Source organism: Daphnia carinata, chromosome 9 (assembly GCF_022539665.2).
Source record: "Daphnia carinata strain CSIRO-1 chromosome 9, CSIRO_AGI_Dcar_HiC_V3, whole genome shotgun sequence".
In the NCBI taxonomy this organism is placed as follows: domain Eukaryota; kingdom Metazoa; phylum Arthropoda; class Branchiopoda; order Diplostraca; family Daphniidae; genus Daphnia; species Daphnia carinata.
The window spans coordinates 2,123,351-2,144,190 of record NC_081339.1 but is presented as its reverse complement, the minus strand read 5'-3'; the positions used below and the strand labels follow the sequence as shown (position 1 = coordinate 2,144,190).

Here is a 20,840-nt window from a genome sequence, read left to right as displayed (position 1 = left end):
TGTAATTTTTCAGCCTTGAAGGAAACAAAGGAAGAATAATAATAATAATAAACCATGCAATGTTACCAGTTAATGGAGACAACTACTTCACGAGCTGTCAGTATACTACGCCTTGCCCACGAGCCGGTGCAATGCCCCGAACTGAAAATCCAAGATTCGAAAATTTTTACGCATGTAATCGACGGAACCAGCATTGCCTCAGAAAAATTCGGGCCTCATCCGTTTCAACTTGATCTATATTGCCCGGAACTCACCTTGTTATCGCATGAGCCAATTTAAAAATTTGTTTCTAATTTTTCTGTCGCAGCGCGCTTTTCTAAATCTGGATAACATCGGAGCACTCGTAGGAGTTTTGTACATAAAAATTCTGGAAATTTTATTATCAATTGCTTCAAAACTGCAGCATTCACGAGGATGTAAGCACCAGGGCTCGGTCTCATTCAACCCATGAGTTATCCATCAACAGCTTAACACCGGAAGGTACTGGCGCGAAAGTGAGAAAACCTAAAAACACATATTACTGGGTCACGCCAAAACTTTGGTGGAGAGAAACTCGAGAGCAGTTTTTTCTTAATCTACGGTGAATCGTTAATCCTTTGTTTATTGTTAGACGTCTGAAGAAAACTAATATTATGCAAACCTTACACATTTTTCCCTTAAAATTAGGTTAGTGCTGGTTCTTTTGCAATTGCAATTTACCTGGTGACATAATTGCAGCATTTAATTTTGTTCATCTTACCTACTTCTAATTGTGGCAAGTATGCACTGTTGTATTTTAAATCCTTCATGATGTTAGATTTTTTTTTTGCAGAAGAATTTGTCAACACCTCTTACAATTTCACCTTTCAATTTGACAAATAATTTGTTCAGTTGTGACCCCCAAATATCAAAGCCTATGCACATGTATGGGTTAGATGAATTTTCAAGTACCATACGTAAAAAGAATTAGGAACTAATGCCACATGTTACTTCTGAGACACGTCAGCAGAGCCACCAGTAATGCCAGCGCCCAGCGGCTTATACATGATGCTTAACGTTTTGGCGGGTATTCAGCAAGGGTTTTTAACCCTCTTCCGGTTACGGTAACACTTTTAGGGGGTTACCAAAATCTAAAACAGTTACTTCATTTTTCTGCCACGAGGGGGTACTGTTGGTGGCTGTAATCTGCTAACAGAAACAATCAAAGGAAAAATAACAATCAAAGAGGAAAACACAAGCATGGATTACGATTTTAAGGTTCGAACTAGCGTAGAACGTACTAAAGTGGAAGATCTCTTTGAATATGAAGGTCGGAAAATTGGTCGCGGTACGTACGGACACGTCTATAAGGCAAAAAGAAAAGAAACTTTTGCAACTTCTGACATCAACAAATTGATCAGGTATGAAACTAACTATAGCTAAAAATGAATGCATAAAGTGATCTTAAAACCTCAATATTGTTTTAACAGTGCAGACCAGAAGGAATATGCATTGAAACAGATAGAAGGCACTGGTTTATCAATGTCAGCTTGCCGTGAAATAGCTCTGCTAAGAGAGTTAAAGCATCCAAATGTCATCAATCTTCAGCGTGTCTTCCTCTCCCATACTGACCGCAAAGTATGGCTCCTTTTTGATTATGCAGAACATGACTTATGGGTAAGGTGCAATAAGCCACATCCTTCTTCAGTGAAATCATGGTCAAATTGTTTTTTTACCAAACAAATCATTTCTTTTTGGCTTACATACCCATTCAGCACATCATAAAATTCCATAGAGCAGCTAAAGCCAACAAAAAAGCTGTTTACACACCAAAGGCTATGGTAAAATCATTGCTGTATCAAATTTTGGATGGCATTCACTACTTACATTCTAATTGGATCCTTCATCGTGATTTGGTAATTGGCTATAGTTCCAACTCTTGCTGTGTCATCAAATGCAGCAATTTGTTAATATTGATATTGTTAATAGAAACCAGCAAACATCTTAGTCATGGGAGAAGGAATTGAAAGAGGAAGAGTAAAAATTGCCGACATGGGATTTGCACGTTTATTTAATTCACCACTGAAACCTCTAGCTGATTTGGATCCAGTCGTTGTGACCTTTTGGTATCGCGCACCAGAACTGCTATTGGGAGCCAGGCACTATACTAAAGCTATTGGTAAATAATTGCAATAATGTTTAATGGAAAACTGTTCTGAAGTTGTTTTCTGCCAAGATATTTGGGCCATTGGATGTATTTTTGCCGAGCTATTGACATCAGAGCCCATATTTCATTGCCGACAAGAAGATATCAAAACGTCCAATCCATATCATCATGATCAACTAGATAGGTAAGTAGACACATAGTCCTTTACGAGTAACTGAATGAAAGAACCGTTTTTCATTAGAATTTTCAATGTCATGGGTTTCCCTCATGATAAAGATTGGGAAGATATCAAGAAAATGCCGGAACACCCTACACTTCTCAAAGATTTTAAACGCAACAAGTATGCTCAGAAATTTTTTTTGAAGTTACCTATTAACACATTATTCCTATTAATAAGTATAAATTTCAATTTGTTATAGCTATCAAACTTGCTCCCTTATGAAGTATATGGATCGCTATAAAATCAAAGCTGACACTAAAGCTTTTCATTTGGTAATAAAAAAAAAGATAATATTTTATATTTGTCCGTTTTGAGTATGTTTTGATTATCGCATTTGCCTTCCAAGCTGTCAAAACTTTTGATGATGGACCCAACAAAGAGGTTTACTTCTGAAGCCGCTATGGCTGACCCTTACTTCCAGGAAGATCCTTTGCCAACCTCTGAGTAAGCTAAATTTTCACAAGAAAGTGAATTCTTAAGAAGTAGAATGGCGTTTGTTGCAAATTTATTTTTTTTTGCTTTGATTTGTCCAGCGTGTTTGCTGGGTGCCCTATCCCGTATCCGAAGCGTGAGTTTTTGAGTGACGAAGAGCAAGATGACAAATCTGATAGTAGCAAGGTGACAACATTTGCCTAATAACTTCTTATTACTATTATTATTTATTTATTATTTACTTATTTTAATTTACTTTATTTTACTTTATTCTTCATTTGTATTTTTTCCCCTTTATTTTTTATTTTTTTTTGGTTTTCCCATGTATTTTCGGCATTTGGGGGCATTCTTAAAATTAGATGATTGCTAAGAACCCACAGGGCCAGAATCCAGCAGCTAACGCCCCCAATGATCAGTCACACGGTCCTAATGCGAAACGAGTACGGTTGGCTCCTCCTCATCCTGGCAATAATAGTGGACCGCAAATGACAGGAGGCCCGCCAGATTTCCACGGTCAGCATGTTGGACAGCAACAACAGCCACACGTCCAGCAGCACCCGTCAGCCCAGCAGCAGCAGCAGCAGCAACAGCAACAACAACAACAGCAGCAGCAGCAGCAGCAGCAGCAGCAACAACAACAACAGCAACAGCAACAGCAACAACAACAGCATGTCTCCCAGTCAGGCAATGCTAATCACGGTCACGGTCATCATCCTCAACATCCGTCGCAGCAAAACAATATGCAGGGAGGAATGCATCCGAACTATTCTAATCATCCCGGCCATCCTCAGCAACAGTCGCACCCTCAACAGAACAATTCATTCAATCAAAGATTTTGATTTTGTCAAAAAGTAATGTGATTGTCTTGTCTCTTGTTTTAATTAATTAAATGTGAATGCAAAGATTTTCATACTAAAACGTTTAATAATGCATTGCCGCTGGAAATGAAAAGATACACAGACAAAAAATATAAGACGGGTCGTGTAGCGAATTAAAGAAGGAACCAAATGTCTGTAAATCATACGAAGGGTTGGCAAAGGGAAAAAGTATAGCAAAAACGTGTTGAAGCTTCATATATAAAGCGATGAAATAAAAATGCAAAAAAGCAAAAAACAATAAAATAAAATAATGGAAAGGTAAAAACTGAATTCTTGAATTAAACGAGATTCAGAATAAACATAAAAATGGAGGGAAAAGAAAAGGTAATGGCAGAAGGCTACAGAAAAAGAAAATTGAACAATCACAAATGAAGATATAGATGACTAGTCGACGATTTTCTATGCCAGATGACAGCATTAACATAAGGAAACATAAGCAGGATCAGTTGGACTATTCTGCCATATTTTCAGGTCCACTCTTCATGACTGGTCATAAGTATAGATATGACGGAAAGTGTTAAATGAAAGTGTCTCTTTCTTATTAGACTTGAGAATGACAGAAAATGATACGGAAATGTTTAGCGCAGCAGCACGATAGCATGTCAATCTGCATTAGACATGATTTCGGCTTCAAAATGAAAATGACTTTTAGAGTGTGAATTCATCATCAACGTCATCAAATTGAACGTTATCGTCAAAGGGTTGAACCCAAGCGAAAGGGTCTTCAACAATAGTGTTAAAAACTTGAACCGATGGCTGTTTGACCATGTGAGAATTAGAAGGTGCTGTAACAGAGCTTGTAGCAGCAGTAGTAATAGGCAGGTCAGGTTGGAAGAAATCGTCGTCGAAGGGATCGTCTACTCGAGAAAATATATTGACTGATGTGGATTTTTTGACAGTCTGTTTTTCTTTGGTCTTTAGCTGATTCTCTGAAGCCTTCTCTTCATTGAAAGCTGCACTAAAATCGACGGCAAACGAATCCGACACAGGCGGGACATTTGGTTCGATAACGACCGTATTTGCGGAAAGGTCAAAATCCGCAAAAGAATCTCCAAATCCTTCGAGGGGGTTGGCAGGAAAGCGGGCCTCGAAAGCTGCGAATTTATCAGCCAGATCATCAATGACTTCGTCATCTTCTTTGCCAATGACTTCCATTTGTTCTGGCTCTTCATCATCAGGCGTTTCAGACAATTTAAAATCCACCGGCTCTGGGCAGCTCCAGGTGATAGGGACTCCGGTTGGTATGACGGTCGTCTCCTCCTCTATAAAATGGTCAAATTCTGCGCTTCCAGAAGACACAGAGTTACACCTAGGATGTGGTGTGTGTCCGGTAGTCTTTGGTCGGGCACCAGTGTTGTCATACGGCGATTCCGTCAATCGATTTAACTGGACATGACAAAAATCATCTTCGAATCCGAAAAGGGGTGAGGTTACTTTCCGAATAGACGTGAGTGGGGTGCCACTGTACGGAACGTTAGCTTCCTGTGGTGCAGAATAAGCAAGAACATTTATATCATCAAAATTAGCGAATTCGGGAACCCGGTCGTTTTCCACTGGTTCATCCGTTCGAGCACAAGACGAAACAGCCAGATCTTGCTCCATGATTTCTCTAAGGGCAGCGTATCGGTCGCTATCAGACACTTTTGAGATATCGGGTGTGCGAGCATCTAATTGAGTATTTGCGGTTGGGCACGTCTTAGATAGTCGCGTAGCTGAGTCATCTTCTGGTTCAGGAACATCACTGAGTATTTCGTACTTCTTTCCACCTTTGTAACAAATCTCTGTTTCATCTACTTTAACTGCAACGGGTTCTGGTTCTTCTTCTTCCTCCTCTTCCTCTTCTTCTTCTTCCTCTTCCTCTTCTTCCTCCTCTTCCTCTTCGTCGTCCTGCCCCACTTCCTCTTCATCATCCTCGTCTTTCCTTCTAGCTGCTGAGTGGTACAGTGGGGATGATGGGAATTTCTTTTCGGAATGGCGTGTTTTCTTAGATTCAGCCTTTACATCATTCTTATTCAATTCGGCTAACCGTAAGGCTAACTCCGTTAATGTCATACTGGCTAGCCTCGCGGGGGGCAACTGAAGGGTGTCGGCTAATTCAGCTAGCGACATGTTAGAAAGTTGCAAAAGAGAAATTTGATTCAGTTTAGATTGAATTTGTTTGGCAGGACGCGGTTCGTCTCCATTTTCTCGTGACGTATGATGTGAGACGCTTTGTCCCCTAGAATGGGAATTAGATAACGACAGTGGTTGTTTGGGTTTTCGAATGGGAATGGGAAGCGGTGGAGTTTGATGCCCACTACAGATTAGTTCATCAGTTGGTGTGACGACTGGCCGTTGTGGTACGAGTGGTGGTTGCCCTTTGGGTGGCAATGGTGGCGGCCGGAGGACAGGCGGGCGAGGAGGTGGCTGTGGTGGCATAGGAAGTATTGCAGAGCCCGATATACATTCTGGTTGTAACGACCGCAAATGGTGCTGCGGTGACTGAGAGTGGTGTGAGGGGTCTCTTAACTGGCCATCCTCAACCGAACTGGACGATGAATCATCCTCGCTTGACGATAGCTCTTGAGGTGGAAGGGGCGAATCGCCAGTGCCATTTGTGGGAGTATTTCCTCTATCCATGTGAATAGAACCGATATGGATTGACAGCTGCGAGGCTGAACTCCGTGGTGAGCAACTTCGAGCGCTGTTTTCTGGGGTTCCGCTAGCGGGCTGATTACGCTGAGCCTGGATCGGTGATGAAGGTAGTTGAGGGATCTCATTGGTAATCTCACTATCACTATCCGATTGACTAACAGGAAGAGCTACACGTAGTAATCCTCGTGGATAGCGGGAAGCGCTGGACTTGGCAGCAGGGGCTGACAGAGGGGTACTCGTGAAAGACGAGGATACGGAGTTTGTCGGGCGAGGGGATGAGGATTTTATTGCTTTAGAGACCTTTGAATAACCACTAGGGGAAATAGATTTGGGAGGTGAAGATGACTGGACTAACGGTGATGAGTGGAAAGCAGCAGAGAAAAGCGGAGGAGCCATGGAGGCGAATTGGGTATCAAACGGATCGGCCTCGGGCAAAGGGCCAAAGTGCAAGCTACCAAACGGATCTTCAGATAACTGCGCATGCCAATCTTTTGCATGCTGATGATCAACACTTTCAACTTGCGAGGTGCTCAATTGTTTGAGCAGCATTTTAGATCCAAGCGATGTCTTTTTCAGATCTTGAAAAAAATCCTTCTTGTCTATATAAGGTCGACTACGTCCAGTGCCTAGTGGATCCAACTCAGTGAAGACATCGACACGCTCTACAGGTGCAACCGGTGCGGGTTCTACGACAAAATTTGCTGTGAAAGGCTGGCTATCAAAACCATCAACGACGCGAGGGGATGAGTTCGTACTGGAATTGGCGCTGGTGGGTCGCGGTAAAGTTGCTGCCGAATTCAATCTAGGAGAGAGATTACCCTTTATATTGCGCACATTCAACGATGACAGTTTCGTGGCAGACGGTATGGGTAAGGCGTTAACGGTGGTCGGCATTTCCATAGGTAGAAACGTTTGCTGTGGGGGATTCATTGGCTCTGAGGTTGGGTCGTTGCCAGACTTCTTCCTCGGCCGAATTGTAGAATAATGTGACATGGTGGAAGTGGAAGCTTTAACTTTTGGTGACTTTGTCGGTGGAGGAACCAGTGGAGTGAGGTGAAGTGGCGGTGCCATGGAGACGAAAGAATCACTGAAAGTGTCCGACACAGTTGGCTTCAGCTGATCTGGCTGGGAAACGTTAGTTGGCCCACATGACAGTATCCCAACTGTAGAGGGCGGGGGCGGGATAGCTGGCGGCATCGACAACAGAGGGACCCCCGCAATTGGTTTTACTGCCATGGAATTTGACAAGCTTGTTGGAGTAAATGATGTGGCAAAAGGATCGAAAGAGCCACTTGATTTCTCCTCAGCATGTAGATTTAACAAATCAGCTGTCTGAATGGCTGACATTTCCGATCGCCCACCATTCAAGTGGCTTCCCAAGGCCAACATTTGATCCAGGCTATCCATGGAGTCAGTTAAATGCCTATCACCATTCTAAAGAAATAAAATAAACATGTATTTTTTATAAATTTATATTCCGAATATGGTAACTTTTAATTACCGTCTTGTTGCCACTGCTGTCGAATGGGTATTGCTTGTTCTTCTCAACATCTTTCTTCTTTAAATCGTATACAACTTGAAATAAGTCTCTCATAGCAACAACAACCTAAATTTGAAGGAGTAAATGAGTAACATACAAAATTATAACGTGATTATTAGCGCTTACTAAGTTTGCATGTTTATCCGTTTTGATGCCAAAGAAACGATGACCCTGATCGGGAGAACCAAAAATGTATCCGAATGCCCTAGGATCTGCCATATCTTGCGCTATAAAAGAAATCTTATGAACAGCGTGGTGATACAGGCAATCCTGTAAAAGTGTTAATCATAAGAATTTAAAAATTGAATGAATGTTTCAACCAGTAACTTTATATTAAATGGGTACCCCAGTTCGTTCGTCCCTCAACCGGAGTCCATCCAGGGCTATGCAAATCATAATCCTTTGTTTATGTTCCCCAGCAGCTTTAATGGCCATTTTCAACTCTCCAAGTGCTTCTTGACAAAGTCTGTCTCCTCTGGGGGCATTTACCTCCAAAACTCCTATTAGCTTGGCACGAAAAGTAACACCTTCACCAGCAAACCGTAGTGGATCATTTACATCAGTTGGTCTCTCTACTGTCCCTGTTTGATAAAAAATTATAATAAGTTCATATTGGAAAACTGAAAAACATTCACTGACCTTTACGGGACAGCATAAGAGTTTTGAAAATAGGATCCTTGCGAATCATGTTGGACTGGCAGAACGATGAGAACTGGCATTCCATCACACCTTCAATAAACAAACGATCAGATTCAGAACCGGTGTCAATATCACTCATATTAGTCCACCGTAAAATTTTCCACTAAATAGCTATATGAGGGCTAAATAAAATTATCTGACACAACGCTAAATGAACAGAGGCAAGGTGACCCTCGTCAATGGCTGGTATTAAGGACCCTCAGAGATTCAAAGAAATCACAGACTGGGATAGGAAGTTCTGCCAGCCTAGTGACTGGCAATATTATCACCCAAAGGTTATCAACATGACACCATGGCAGTCCACAGAGTAGATAGATATGATCGAAAAATACGACAACTAAAATTCCGCTAGAGGATGAGACCTAAACCCGACGCCGAGATTGCTGTGGTGATCAATGTCCATCGGAAACTGACAAGAAACGATTAGATTATACCTCGTCCATAGTGATTCACGATGTATAAAGGCTGCACAATACTGAGCCGAAGGGAAAATTGCGTTAACTTTGTTTACATAAACAATTCATTAAAAGGAATCTTAATTCCCATTTGCTATGTCCCTAGTTATTCTCAGCTGTTGGTCAAACTTGTGCGATGTTGCCGTTTTAAAAAATTTCCTAACTTACCACACCCGCAGACCCGCTGAAACCCGTCAACCGTTATCTGCTCCTGCTCATCTGTGATCGAGAGTCCAATTCCGACTTTTTCATTCCTTTCCATCACGTTTTAGGCTCCTTGCTGTTAGCTGTTTTATCTACTCGATTTAAGTTCTAAGTTTTCCACTTAAAAATGCTCCGAAATCTATTTCAGGAATAGATTAGCAAAATCGATCATCCTAGAAAAGAAGTAGTTAACTGGTTGTCGCTAATATGACCTATACATTTTTTTTATATCTTCATTCTTAAATAAGCTTTAAAAAATATTGTATACGATTCCAAAGAACTAGTTGAAAAACAATACCACGCTCACCATCTTCTGGTATTGTACTGACATTGTGACTTCTTGTTTAAAAATAATTTCTCATTATTTAATTTTCGTGTGTATCTGCCAATTTAGGGGTAGTAGCGCAACAACATCCGAACAATCCGTGTTCATGGGAATACGTGAGCCTTGTTCATGGACTTGTCAGATGTTGATAACATATACATATTGTAAATCGAATGGCTTGTGGATTATTGCATAATTGACTAAACAATTCAGTCGATTCAGCATTGGGTATAACCTACAAAGTGATCGTAAAGCGCTTAAAGTGTCATGCCAGTTTTGCATCTAGTTTGGAAAAATTAAGAACACAAATGATGTTACTGTTCTAAAAAAAAGAAGACCGTAGTATGAATTAACTTTCATATCATTTACGGGACCGTGGAATTCTTAAAGATCTCAACGTCGCAGGTATTTAGAAAATGAAAATATTTACACATCATGCAAGCATAGTTTCAAAGAATCACCAAATTGGAAGATATTGTACCTAAGAACATGTTCGGAAGGTTGTTACATCTTTTTGGATTAAAACAAATTGCATTAAAACAAATTGCATTATTTTTAGCATGTAGAAAAAAATTCCCTTTTTTCCTTCAATACTATAAATATGCAATCCTTCTGAATCTGCACTGTACATCTTCATTTAGGTATACAAGGATTCAGTTTTAAAGCTGCAAATTCATGTTTATCTATGTTATACGGTGCTTTTTTTCATATCCCTCCTTCTGCTATTCTGTTAACTTTTGAGTTGCTTTTTAAAGTGTCTTGTAGGAATTCAAACAACATGGATTTTTCCCATTTAATTCGAGGAACACGCGAATTCTTCCAAGGACACCCAGGAAAACCCAAAGATAATGGTGTTGGCATTGTACCACCATTCATTCATTTTCCTGAAGCTAAAACTGGTGTAAAAAGGAATCATGAGACATCATACAATTTACAGTCTCATTCGCAAGTGATTAAATCAAACTGTCCTACTCAGTCAAGCATCCATGGAACAATGCCCCAATATTATTCTGAGCCTTACTCAAAAAATTTTACCAGCAACCAACAGAGCCAGTCTTCACAGCAAGTCGAAGAATTTAATGTGCCGATTATGGAAGTTAACCATCGTAATTGGATTCAGCCCACTGCCATGTACCCTGCTCATACACCCAGAATTCAGTATGGTGAAAAAAAAGTGTGGCAACAAAACATCTATGCAGAAGGTGGTAATGTTTCATCAAATATTCGTTTACATCATAACCAGCCCATCCCGGCTGTTGTAACCACAAACCCTCGTATAGTTACACCAGCGGCATGTCAAGGTCACCGACAGCACGCTTCAGTGAAAAACAATGAATGCATGGTTCCCACTGTTAATCATTTGCATCGGGGACTGCCGGAAGCAAGTGATTGTTCCTCATATTCAGCAAATTTCGTTAGACCGACATTTGTTCAAGATAGTAGATCCAAAAGTGTGCAGCAATCTCAACGTACTGTAGCTTCGCGGGACAATGTAAACTTAACGAGTTTTCGAGAAAGTGGTCGCCAGCCAACATTCAGAAAATTGTACAACGAATCCTTGCCTTTAGCATCGGATTGGCGTAATCAGGCGGAACATACGTCAGCGCCTGTTTCCTGTGATTGTCTGTTTAATCGACCGTGTCCCCTGCACCGATATTCGAAGCAACAGGACATACCAACTCTCGAACAGCAGAGCTCAGAATGGGATTCAAGGATCCAGAACATTTCGATCGGGAATAAATTTACAAGACAAAAATACGAGTATACTTCATTAGGGCTTCCTGGTGAACGAACGAATGTTCTTCAAAATCCGGAAATGATGGTACGTCATCAGACCTCTTTTCAACAGAACTGTCAAATCCAAGAGCTTCCAAACACAACTTCAAGTAATATTACCTTCGCACCATTCCGTGCAAATGTGGAAGCTAATGCATCTCCTCGCCTTTCAACTGATTTTCGTCCACACCGGCAAACCTATTTAAGCGAATTGTCAGAGATAAAAACTGAGAATAACTTAGGCAGTGAAGTAGTCGGTGGAGTTAGTGTCATTCAACAGCCAAAACATTATGCAACAGTTTCGGCAGTGGAGGCAACGAGGAAAAATGAAGAGCGCGTGAGTGTTATTAATTATCCAAAACACCATCATCTCAACAACACCAGTGTTACATTGCCTAATGTTTTATTTTCAAAAAATACCAAAGACCAGCCAGTTTCCGCGGATGTTTTGGTTTCTTGGCCGAAAAAAGAACTGGCTACTCACGAAAGCAAAAGATTCCAATCGGGTGCCTCTGCCGTTTCTAATGTGCTGCAAAACCAAGTCAGTCTAGCTGTTGACTATTCTAACAATAAGTCACTAGAAGGGCAACCCGACAGAATAACGAAACCACCTAAATTAAAGATGCAGTGTCTCGAAAAGCCACTGATCCATATCCCATCAACCGATAATTTTTTTATTGATTCAACGCCAGTAAAATCAGATCCCATAGTTTCCGACGAGAAGTGGGAGGAGTGGAAAAGCTCGTTTGATACAGAATGGAATGCCTTCGTTCAAGACTTGTCCGCTTCTGGGAACATCAAAAGAATATACAGGTACATTTTTTTGTTTCTCCACCATGTGACGAAATATTAAAACTGCTTACGGAATGAAGGGTGACTCAACCAATGCCAAGAAAGATAAAACGAAGAGAAAAGACTCAACCAAAACCTATCAAAAGCAATTTAGATTCGAAATTACCGACCATCACGGATTTTTCGTCTGACGAGGACATTCCGCTAAGCTTGCGGAGGAAAGCCAAGGAAGATCAATGTAATAAAATTTTATGATTTTGGTTACCAGAACATATCCCCTCTAGCCAATTGTTCCTGATGCAGCAATACGGCATAGAGCTATAAGTTAAGCTCTGCGCTACCTCTAAATGCCAACATTTAGTTAGAAAATAGCTGATAACATCCTACCTAGCAGATCATTTTAAAAGTTGTTCAGAACGATCCACGCATTTATCGCCTTCAAACTCACTAATTGATTTCAAGTTGAAATCGTCTTTGCACTTGCCGAAATCGTTTTCAGACCTTACTAATTCTGAAGTTTGTTTATCCATTCGTCGAAGTCTAGCGATTATGACTAACTAATATAAGACATACATTTTTACCAGCCACGTTTGTGACATTCCTTCGAAATTAATCCCCTTTGATCTCTTGTTATTTCGTAGAAAAACATTTCGACTAGACTACTTCATGTCAGCTAACGAACAATCATAAAAGCTTAATTATTTTCGTTTAATATGATATGATTATGTATGTTCTGTCGTTCATTGTTGGCTATAATTACTGTAAATCTCACCTGAAAAGTAACTTGTTTATAATTATAGTGACCTTAGGGATGATTTTATAAACCATGAAACTATGTGTGTTTGAGATCGTGATGTGAATTATATATCGTAATACGGCATAACTCATTCTTCACTTGAGCCACCGAGATAGGTCGCAGTTTAGAGACGATTTATTGTCAATCGAATCAAGTTACTATGTGAAGTGTACAATTTGCATACCACCTGCTGTGTTTTTATTGCCATTTCAATAAAAATGATTTTGTAAAAATGTTATTTGACGCTCCATTTCATTTCTAATAATTTTTTTTGAAGTTGCTATTCACAGGAAGAGGGATTTGTTTTTGTACTTCTTCTCACCCAATAGAAGTAGTCTTGCCTTACAATGTGCAATTCATCAAACCACAGAAGTTAGATAATAATTGTGAAAGTGTTTATATGGAGAAGATACTTTATTTAGCTATTTTTTGTTTGTTTACGATCGCATTGTTCATTTTCGCCTTCGTCGCCGCTTGTTCTAGTATTGCGGGAACCACAAAATGGCTGTGGCATCTAATAATAATAAGAAAATTAGTACAAATTAAATTCCTTGATTGTTCTACATACCTAATAATATTCATTCAAAGATGTAAGTCAAATTAGTGATATTATTTTTTTCCTTCTGTAACAAATCGGTAAGCATTAATCTGTTCCATATTTTTCAGATTGAATTGTTGTGCTATGTGATATTTTCAAGCAATTTTTTTCTAAATATTGTTTAACAAATACTATGATCACAAAAGGCTGTTTTCACATTTGATGGATAAGTATAATGTCCTCCAGCTTCTTAAAGATTGGTTCAGGAACTTCTGTTATTTCAAGGTTAACACTATGTTGTAATTTATACTATTTTATAATAGTAATTGTTACACTATTACATGATGATTGGTTTATCCTAAAGTATCATGAAATGTGGAACATCTTTTTCTTCTTTTCCTTGTGACCAGTAAGTTGCAACAAATAATGTTGGGTATGGCAATCCGTTTTACCAAAAATAAAAATAAAAAATATTGCCCTTTTTTCTGTTTTACTGCTATCACCATCTACCGGTAGTGTTTCTAGTTAATTTCTCTACATACACTGACCGAAAAAATAAGCCCGACTAAATAAGCCCGACTTTTCTCGGTCGGGCTTAAAATTTTTTTCCCAAAAATCTGACATTCATCGGAATTGGTTGATTATCACAGGGTATACTCAAAACTGAATGCTGATTCGGGGAAAATTCCTGTTTTTAAAACTAAGTTAATTATTTTTGGAATACACGGAATATTTAACGCATGCTAGCGCGCCAGTTCGCTACAGCGTTAGCGCGATACAGCAGAAAGTCGAAGAAGGCTATAGCCTTCTCACTTTTTCAATTTTGGTAAAATTTTAGATTTCGCTTTAAATACATGGTACTGATGCAGAATTAAGCGGGTATCACGAATATGAGGGTTATTTTCTCCAGCCACGCGTTATTCTCCATCCACGCTACTGAACTAACTGCGAATGGCATCCAATGGACTGAAATTGCCTACGCCAGTAATAACGAGTCTGAGCGGTAGATGGCTACGTGTCGGAAAAAAAGAAAAAAGTGCGATTTTTTTTTTCCGCCATTTTTTTTTTCCATTTATTTTTTTTTTTGGCGAAATTTTATGGCAATCCGTTTTACATAAAAAAAAAAAAAAATGGCGGAAAAAAAAAAAAAAAAAATCGCACTTTTTTCTCTTTTTTCTACCCGTAGCCATCTATCAGTCGGTTTCGTTATTACAGGCATGTAAGCAATTTCAGTTAATTGTATCCCATTAGCAGTTAATTGAGTAGCGTGGCTGGAGAACAACGCGTGGCTGGAGGAACAATTGAAAAATGGATAAGATAATAAAACAAAAAAATGGTAAGTATAAACATTATTATATTGGTTTTCAATTATTAATTATTGTTTATTAGATCAAATTATGAAGCTGCAGGCCCAGTTATTGGAACAACACAAAATATTAGATAACAACAAAGCTAAGGATGGTAGGCCTAATACGTAATGATTCTATTTATTTGCTTTTATTCATTCGTGTTTTGTAGCTCAAATTTTTGAGTCTACAAGCTCAGCTAGGGGAAAAGAACAAATTGGAACAAAACAGTTTCCAAACAGTGAAGGAGGTTTTTCAAAACTCATCCCTAACTGAACGTGAGGATGAGTTGGCATTAGGTGAACACAGTCAGGTGCCTAAACTTTTCAAGTAAGAATTCCAAATAAGTATAGAATTTTAACAAACAATTATTTATTGTTTAGTTATTCAGTCCACCACCTGACAGTGTGTTAAATTTAAATTCTGTTAGTGCTGCACTAAAAGAATTGTTAGTAATAAGTCCATGCAGCGAAGGAACTGAAGAATTGTGGGACTGTATTTGGGCGGAAAATGGGTGTGGTATGGAAACACAGAAATGGCACGAGTTCAACATGAAACATGGATTAGGTACTTTTTTGGTTTTTGTCTATCGAAAAAGTATTTTTAATGCTATTATTTTGCATTCACAGAATTTTAGCGGGGGTTCAAGTCAAGTCTGGAAGTGTTTCAGGATGGAAGAGTGAGCCTGTAGTTGAAAAAACACAGAGTGCATTACCATTAAGGTGTGAGGTAAAGTAATAGAGTAATGCAAATTGTCTAATGAGAAGTACCACCTTGTGTTAATGAATCCGTTACAACAGCAATCCTTTATAGTTCTGACAGAAGAATATACTCGCAATCAACTCACAAATCATGTAAGGTACGAACTATACATGTGAATTAAGAGTTTTTATGCTAATGGTGTTTTATTGTCTCATAGATGAACAATAAATTTTGATCTGAAAAGGTTTCTTGTTTGGGGCAAGGTCATGAATTAATTTTTACGTTTGGATACACTACATGGAAGTTCTACACTTAATTCATATTCCCCAAACGGTATTTAAAATTCAGAAATTGAAGTGCATATCTGGGCTCCCTTCCTTTCCGTAGCCCCGTTTCCCCTTGACTCATAATAAGCCCGTAGGGGGTCATGCCCCTACTGTACGGTATATATAAAAACAACATATACCGAGGTTTGGAGGGCTCTGGCCGGAAAGGGGACGTGGGGGTCCGCTTAGTCCGATGATGTGTTCACGGAGGGCGACGTGGTTACCCACAAATCCGAATTAAAGGTTAATCGCTCCAGTAAAAATGTTCCAAATCTTCAGCTCTTCTTCCGGCTTCTCTTAGTCAATCACCGGGTAATCTCCCTGGTGGGTCAACAAGGCAGTGTCTCCCCCTGCCTGGGTTGATGGCAACTATTGAAAGGGCTATTATGCCTTTTTAAAGTTGCAAAAATATTTGTTTTGTGCAGAGGATTGTCAATAAATTCTTTTTTTCAAAAAATTTCATTGTCTGTTTTCGCTGTATTCACAAGTTACATTTATCAGCTTTTTTTTCTAGTCAGCTTGCTCGATTCGCCTTTATTGTTTTTGACACTTTTGATGGTAAGCTTTGTGCCATCAATAATGGTAAGCCTTGTTTCCATTAGATAATCGTTTATCCGTTGATTAGACTTCATTTTTTAATTATTAGAGAATCGAACCCTGGATGTTCGGCATGCCGCGCCGATGCTCTACCAATGAGCTATGAATCATGTGATGTTTCGTTGGCTTTTTTCTAGTCACTTGCGGACTTGTATTTACACTTAATGTAAAGAAGAGAACTGAATAGAATAAAACTGAAATGCAATACATCAACATTCTTTTATACATATATTCTGCTTCATTCTTAAACTTCAACTGAGGTTTGAAATCAGGGTAACAGGTATCGCAGCTAAACGCTCTACCACAGAGCTATGGACCTAATGACAATATTAGAAAGATAAACATATGGTTGTAAAAGACTGCATAAACATCCTAGACGATAACATTTGATATGCGATAATAAAACGTTTTGATAAATCTCGTGGCTCAATGTTAGAGCATCGGCGTTGAACGCTGAATGTCTGGGGATCGGTTCCCATACGAGTAAAACAAAATACAAAGACAAAGTTACTTCAGAAAATATCTAGGTATTACACGTTGTTCCTTGAATCTAAATTGAAGAATTCAAAGAGTGTAGTATATAATAATTGAATACTTACAGATAAACCAATGCAGACAATGCTTACCATCAAAGGTGGCAAAAACGATAAAGATGAATTAAACAAACTGAATAAAAAAAAAGTTGATAAATGTGATGTGTGAACATAGCGAAAATAGATAATGAAAGAAACAAATTTTGCGAAAAATATTTTATACAAAAAAATTTATTGACAATGAACTAACTGAACTAACTGCGAATGGCATCCAATGGACTGAAATTGCCTACGCCAGCAATAACGAGTCTGAGCGGTAGATGGCTACGTGTCGGAAAAAAAGAAAAAAGTGTGATTTTTCTTTTTTTTTTTGGCGAAATTTTTTTTTTTTGTGTAAAACGGATTGCCATAGATTGCCATAAAAACGGATTGCCATAATTATGGCAATCCGTTTTAAAAAAAAAAAAAAAAAAAAAAAAAAAAAAAAAAATCACACTTTTTTCTCTTTTTTCTACCCGTAGCCATCTACCAGTCGGTTTCGTTATTATAGGCATGTAAGCAATTTGAGTTAATTGTATCCCATTAGCAGTTAATTGAGTAGCTTGGCTGGAGAAAAACTCGTGGCTGGAGGAACAATTGAAAAATGGATAAGATAATACAACAAAAGGATGGTAAGTATAAAGATTATTATATTGGTTTTCAATTATTAATTATTGTTTATTAGATCAAATTATGAAGCTGCAGGCCCAATTATTGGAACAACACAAAATATTGGATAACAGCAATGCTAAGGATGGTAAGGCCTAATACGTAATGATTTTATTTATTTGCTTTTATTCATTTGTGTTTTGTAGCTCAAATTTTGAGTCTACAAGCTCAGCTAGGGGAAAAGAACAAATTGGAACGGAACAGTTTCCAAACAGTGAAGGAGGTTTTTCCAAACTCAAACCTAACTGAACGTGAGGATGAATTGGCATTAGGCCTAAACTTTTCAAATAAGAATTCAAAATAAGTATAGAATTTTAACAAACAATTATTTATTGTTTAGTTATTCAGTCTACCACCTGACAGTGTGTTAAAGTTAAATTCTGTTAGTGGTGCACTAAAAGAATTGTTAGTAATAAGTCCATGCAGCGAAGGAAGTGAACAATTGTGGGACCGTATTTGGGCTGAAAATGGGTGTGGTACGGAAACCCAGAAATAGCACAAGTTCAACATAAAACATGAATTAGGTACTTTTCGGTTTTTTGTCTATCAAAAGAGTATTTTTAATGCTATTATTTTGCATTCACAGAATTTTAGTGGGGGATCAAGTCAAGTCTCGAAGTGTAACAGGATGGAAGAGTGAGCCTACAGTTGAAAAACACTGAAAGTGCATTACCATTAAGGTATGAGGTAAAGTAATAGAGTATGCAAATTGTCTAATGAGAAGTACCATCTTGTGTGAATGAATCCTGTGTAACAACAATCCTTTATAGTTCTGTTATAGCTAGAAGCCTCAAATAATTCTGCTTCTCTTGCTAAAGAACAACTTGTCCTTTACACTCAGAGTGTTGGTGAAGCTGGGTACTTAAATGGCCCTAAAGATGTTTCACTTCACTGGCATTGCAGCGATGAACATCATACATGGACTCTTTAGGTATGAAAGGAATTTTCTTGAAAAATTTTTGAATTTATGATGAAGCTTTTCTCCTCCTTTTTGCCAACCATGTCTAATCTACAAAAAAAAAATTATCCAATAGGAAAGGATTTTCAGCATACTGGGAACACAACTATCAACAATGCAACATTCTAGGGGTGTTATTTTATCCTTCAAGAGCCTTATACAATGATTTTCATCTACAATTTGTATGGCCTTTCCCGAGCTTCTGCCAGAAGTTGAATCTATGAGTCATGTAAGTCACATGAGCAACAATTGAGATGCTTAATGGTGTTGTTTTTCTTTTCTCAGTGTAGGTTAATAGTAACATTGGATCTGAAAAAATTCTTGGTTGGGGCAAGACACTGAATAAATTGTAATGATTGGATGGATGACATGATATTTCTATACTTCATTCGGATTCCCGAGACGGTATTTGATATTTAAAAAATTGAAGTGCATATCTGGGCTCCCTTCCTTTCCGTAGCCCCGTTTCCCCTTGACTCGTAATAAGCCCGTAGGGGGTCATGCCCCTACTGTACGGTATATATAAAAACAACATATACCGAGGTTTGGAGGGCTCTGGCCGGAAAGGGGACGTGGGGTGCCGCTTCGTCCGATGATGTGTTCACGGAGGGTGACGTGGCTGCCCACAAATCCGAACTAAAGGTTAATCGCTCCTGTAAAAATGTTCCAAATCTTCAGCTCTTCTTCCGGCTTCTCTTAGCCAATCACCGGGTAATCTCCCCGGTGGGTCAACAAGGCAGTGTCTCCCCCTGCCTGGGTTGACGGCAACTTTTGAAAGGGCTATTGTGCCTTTTTAAAGTTGCAAAAATAATTGTAATGTGCAGAGAATTGTCAATAAAATTTTTTTTATAAAATATTTTTTGCAAAATTCGTTCCTTTCATTGTCTGTATTCACACGTTACACTTTTTATATTTAGCTTGCTTAATTCACCTTTATTGTTTCTGTCACCTTTGATGGTAAGCATTGTTTCCATTGGTTTATCGTTTATCTGTAAGTATTATTTATTACACTCTTTGAATTCTTCAACTTAGATTCAAGGAACAATCTGGATATTTTATGCAGTAATATTGTATTTTGTTTTACTCGTATGGGAACCGATCCCCAGACATTCAGCGTGCAACGCCGATGCTCTAACATTGAGCCACGAGATATATTCAAATTTTTTATTATCGCATATCATATGTTATCGTCTAGGATGTTTATGCAGTCTTTCACAACTATATGTTTATCTTTCTATTGCTTCCATAAGGTTCTTAGCTCTGTGGTAGAGCTTTTATCTGCGATACCTGTTACCATGAGTTCAAACCTGAGTAGATGTGTAATAATGTAGTAGAATAATGTAGAAGAGTATATTGCAGAATTGCATTTCAGTTTTATTCTAAGTGTAAATGCAAGTCCACAAGTGACTAGAAAAAAAAAGCCAACTTAAAATCATATGATTCGTGGCTCATTGGTAGAGCATCGGCGAGGTGTGCCGAACATCCAGGGTTCGATCCCTGGATAATAATAGAATGCTTACAGATAAACGATAAGCCAATGCCCGTCACCTTACCATCAAATGGGACAAAAACAAATAAATCAAAGCCAAAAAAAAAAAATTGATAAATGCAATGTGTGAACAAAGCTAACACACACAATGAAAGGAACGAATTTTGCAAAAAATATTTTATAAAAAAAATTTTATTGACAATTCTCTGCACATTACAATTATTTTTGCAACTTTAAAAAGGCACAATAGCCCTTTCAAAAGTTGCCGTCAACCCAGGCAGGGGGAGACACTGCCTTGTTGACCCACCGGGGAGATTACCCGGTGATTGGCTAAGAGAAGCCGGAAGAAGAGCTGAAGATTTGGAACATTTTTACAGGAGCGATTAACCTTTAGTTCGGATTTGTGGGCAGCCACGTCACCCTCCGTGAACACATCATCGGACGAAGCGGCACCCCACGTCCCCTTTCCGGCCAGAGCCCTCCAAACCTCGGTATATGTTGTTTTTATATATACCGTACAGTAGGGGCATGACCCCCTACGGGCTTATTACGAGTCAAGGGGAAACGGGGCTACGGAAAGGAAGGGAGCCCAGATATGCACTTCAATTTTTTAAATATCAAATACCGTCTCGGGAATCCGAATGAAGTATAGAAATATCATGTCATCCATCCAATCATTACAATTTATTCAGTGTCTTGCCCCAACCAAGAATTTTTTCAGATCCAATGTTACTATTAACCTACACTGAGAAAAGAAAAACAACACC

At 38.8% G+C, this 20,840-nt stretch overlaps 3 protein-coding genes and 2 long non-coding RNA genes across 7 annotated transcripts; 3 read left to right on the top strand and 2 right to left on the bottom strand.

Moving 5' to 3' along the window:
• The first annotated feature begins 1,151 nt into the window (after nucleotides 1-1,151).
• Nucleotides 1,152-3,750, top strand: LOC130688838 (cyclin-dependent kinase 8-like). Its single transcript, XM_057511842.2, has 10 exons — nucleotides 1,152-1,379; nucleotides 1,449-1,635; nucleotides 1,734-1,874; nucleotides 1,948-2,137; nucleotides 2,195-2,309; nucleotides 2,367-2,465; nucleotides 2,545-2,617; nucleotides 2,692-2,789; nucleotides 2,879-2,963; nucleotides 3,137-3,750. Exons 1-10 carry the CDS (start codon nucleotides 1,219-1,221, stop codon nucleotides 3,614-3,616), a joined length of 1,629 nt encoding a protein of 542 aa, XP_057367825.1. The 5' UTR covers nucleotides 1,152-1,218; the 3' UTR covers nucleotides 3,617-3,750.
• On the bottom strand, nucleotides 3,682-9,518 carry LOC130688531 (protein disabled-like). The gene is made up of 7 exons (XM_057511512.1): nucleotides 9,495-9,518; nucleotides 8,963-9,029; nucleotides 8,469-8,558; nucleotides 8,175-8,410; nucleotides 7,956-8,099; nucleotides 7,791-7,895; nucleotides 3,682-7,723 (listed from the first exon to the last, which is right to left on the bottom strand). Exons 1-7 carry the CDS (start codon nucleotides 9,516-9,518, stop codon nucleotides 4,304-4,306), a joined length of 4,086 nt encoding a protein of 1,361 aa, XP_057367495.1. The 3' UTR covers nucleotides 3,682-4,303.
• A 56-nt stretch (nucleotides 9,519-9,574) lies between these two features.
• On the top strand, nucleotides 9,575-13,114 carry LOC130688937 (uncharacterized). Of its 3 annotated transcripts, none has more exons than XM_059497022.1 (3): nucleotides 9,575-9,917; nucleotides 10,278-12,101; nucleotides 12,161-13,114. In XM_059497022.1, exons 2-3 carry the CDS (start codon nucleotides 10,291-10,293, stop codon nucleotides 12,333-12,335), a joined length of 1,986 nt encoding a protein of 661 aa, XP_059353005.1. In that variant the 5' UTR covers nucleotides 9,575-9,917; nucleotides 10,278-10,290; the 3' UTR covers nucleotides 12,336-13,114. The 3 variants fall into 3 exon arrangements, with proteins under 3 accessions (XP_059353005.1, XP_057367926.1, XP_059353004.1); XM_057511943.2 differs by having other exon boundaries at nucleotides 9,576-9,917; nucleotides 10,268-12,101; XM_059497021.1 differs by lacking the exon at nucleotides 9,575-9,917 and having other exon boundaries at nucleotides 10,063-12,101.
• Nucleotides 13,043-13,875, bottom strand: LOC130688944 (uncharacterized). Its single transcript, XR_009000592.1, has 3 exons — nucleotides 13,756-13,875; nucleotides 13,445-13,686; nucleotides 13,043-13,390 (listed from the first exon to the last, which is right to left on the bottom strand). It is a non-coding gene; the product is annotated as an uncharacterized LOC130688944 (long non-coding RNA).
• Nucleotides 13,876-14,611: 736 nt separating this feature from the next.
• On the top strand, nucleotides 14,612-15,316 carry LOC130688943 (uncharacterized). The gene is made up of 4 exons (XR_009421816.1): nucleotides 14,612-14,750; nucleotides 14,804-14,875; nucleotides 14,933-15,073; nucleotides 15,144-15,316. It is a non-coding gene; the product is annotated as an uncharacterized LOC130688943 (long non-coding RNA).
• The last annotated feature ends 5,524 nt before the right edge of the window (nucleotides 15,317-20,840 follow it).

Coding starts and splice junctions, on each gene's coding strand:
- LOC130688838 (XM_057511842.2), top strand. CDS start 1,219: ATGGATTACGATTTTAAGGTTCGAACTAGCGTAGAACGTACTAAAGTG. Junction 2,466..2,544: donor AAAGATTTTAAACGCAACAA/GTATGCTCAGAA, acceptor AATTTGTTATAG/CTATCAAACTTGCTCCCTTA. Junction 2,790..2,878: donor GATCCTTTGCCAACCTCTGA/GTAAGCTAAATT, acceptor TGATTTGTCCAG/CGTGTTTGCTGGGTGCCCTA.
- LOC130688531 (XM_057511512.1), bottom strand. CDS start 9,518: ATGTCAGTACAATACCAGAAGATG. Junction 9,030..9,494: donor CAGTACAATACCAGAAGATG/GTGAGCGTGGTA, acceptor ATGTAAACAAAG/TTAACGCAATTTTCCCTTCG. Junction 8,100..8,174: donor TGAGGGACGAACGAACTGGG/GTACCCATTTAA, acceptor ACACTTTTACAG/GATTGCCTGTATCACCACGC.
- LOC130688937 (XM_059497021.1), top strand. CDS start 10,198: ATGTTATACGGTGCTTTTTTTCATATCCCTCCTTCTGCTATTCTGTTA. Junction 12,102..12,160: donor AACATCAAAAGAATATACAG/GTACATTTTTTT, acceptor TACGGAATGAAG/GGTGACTCAACCAATGCCAA.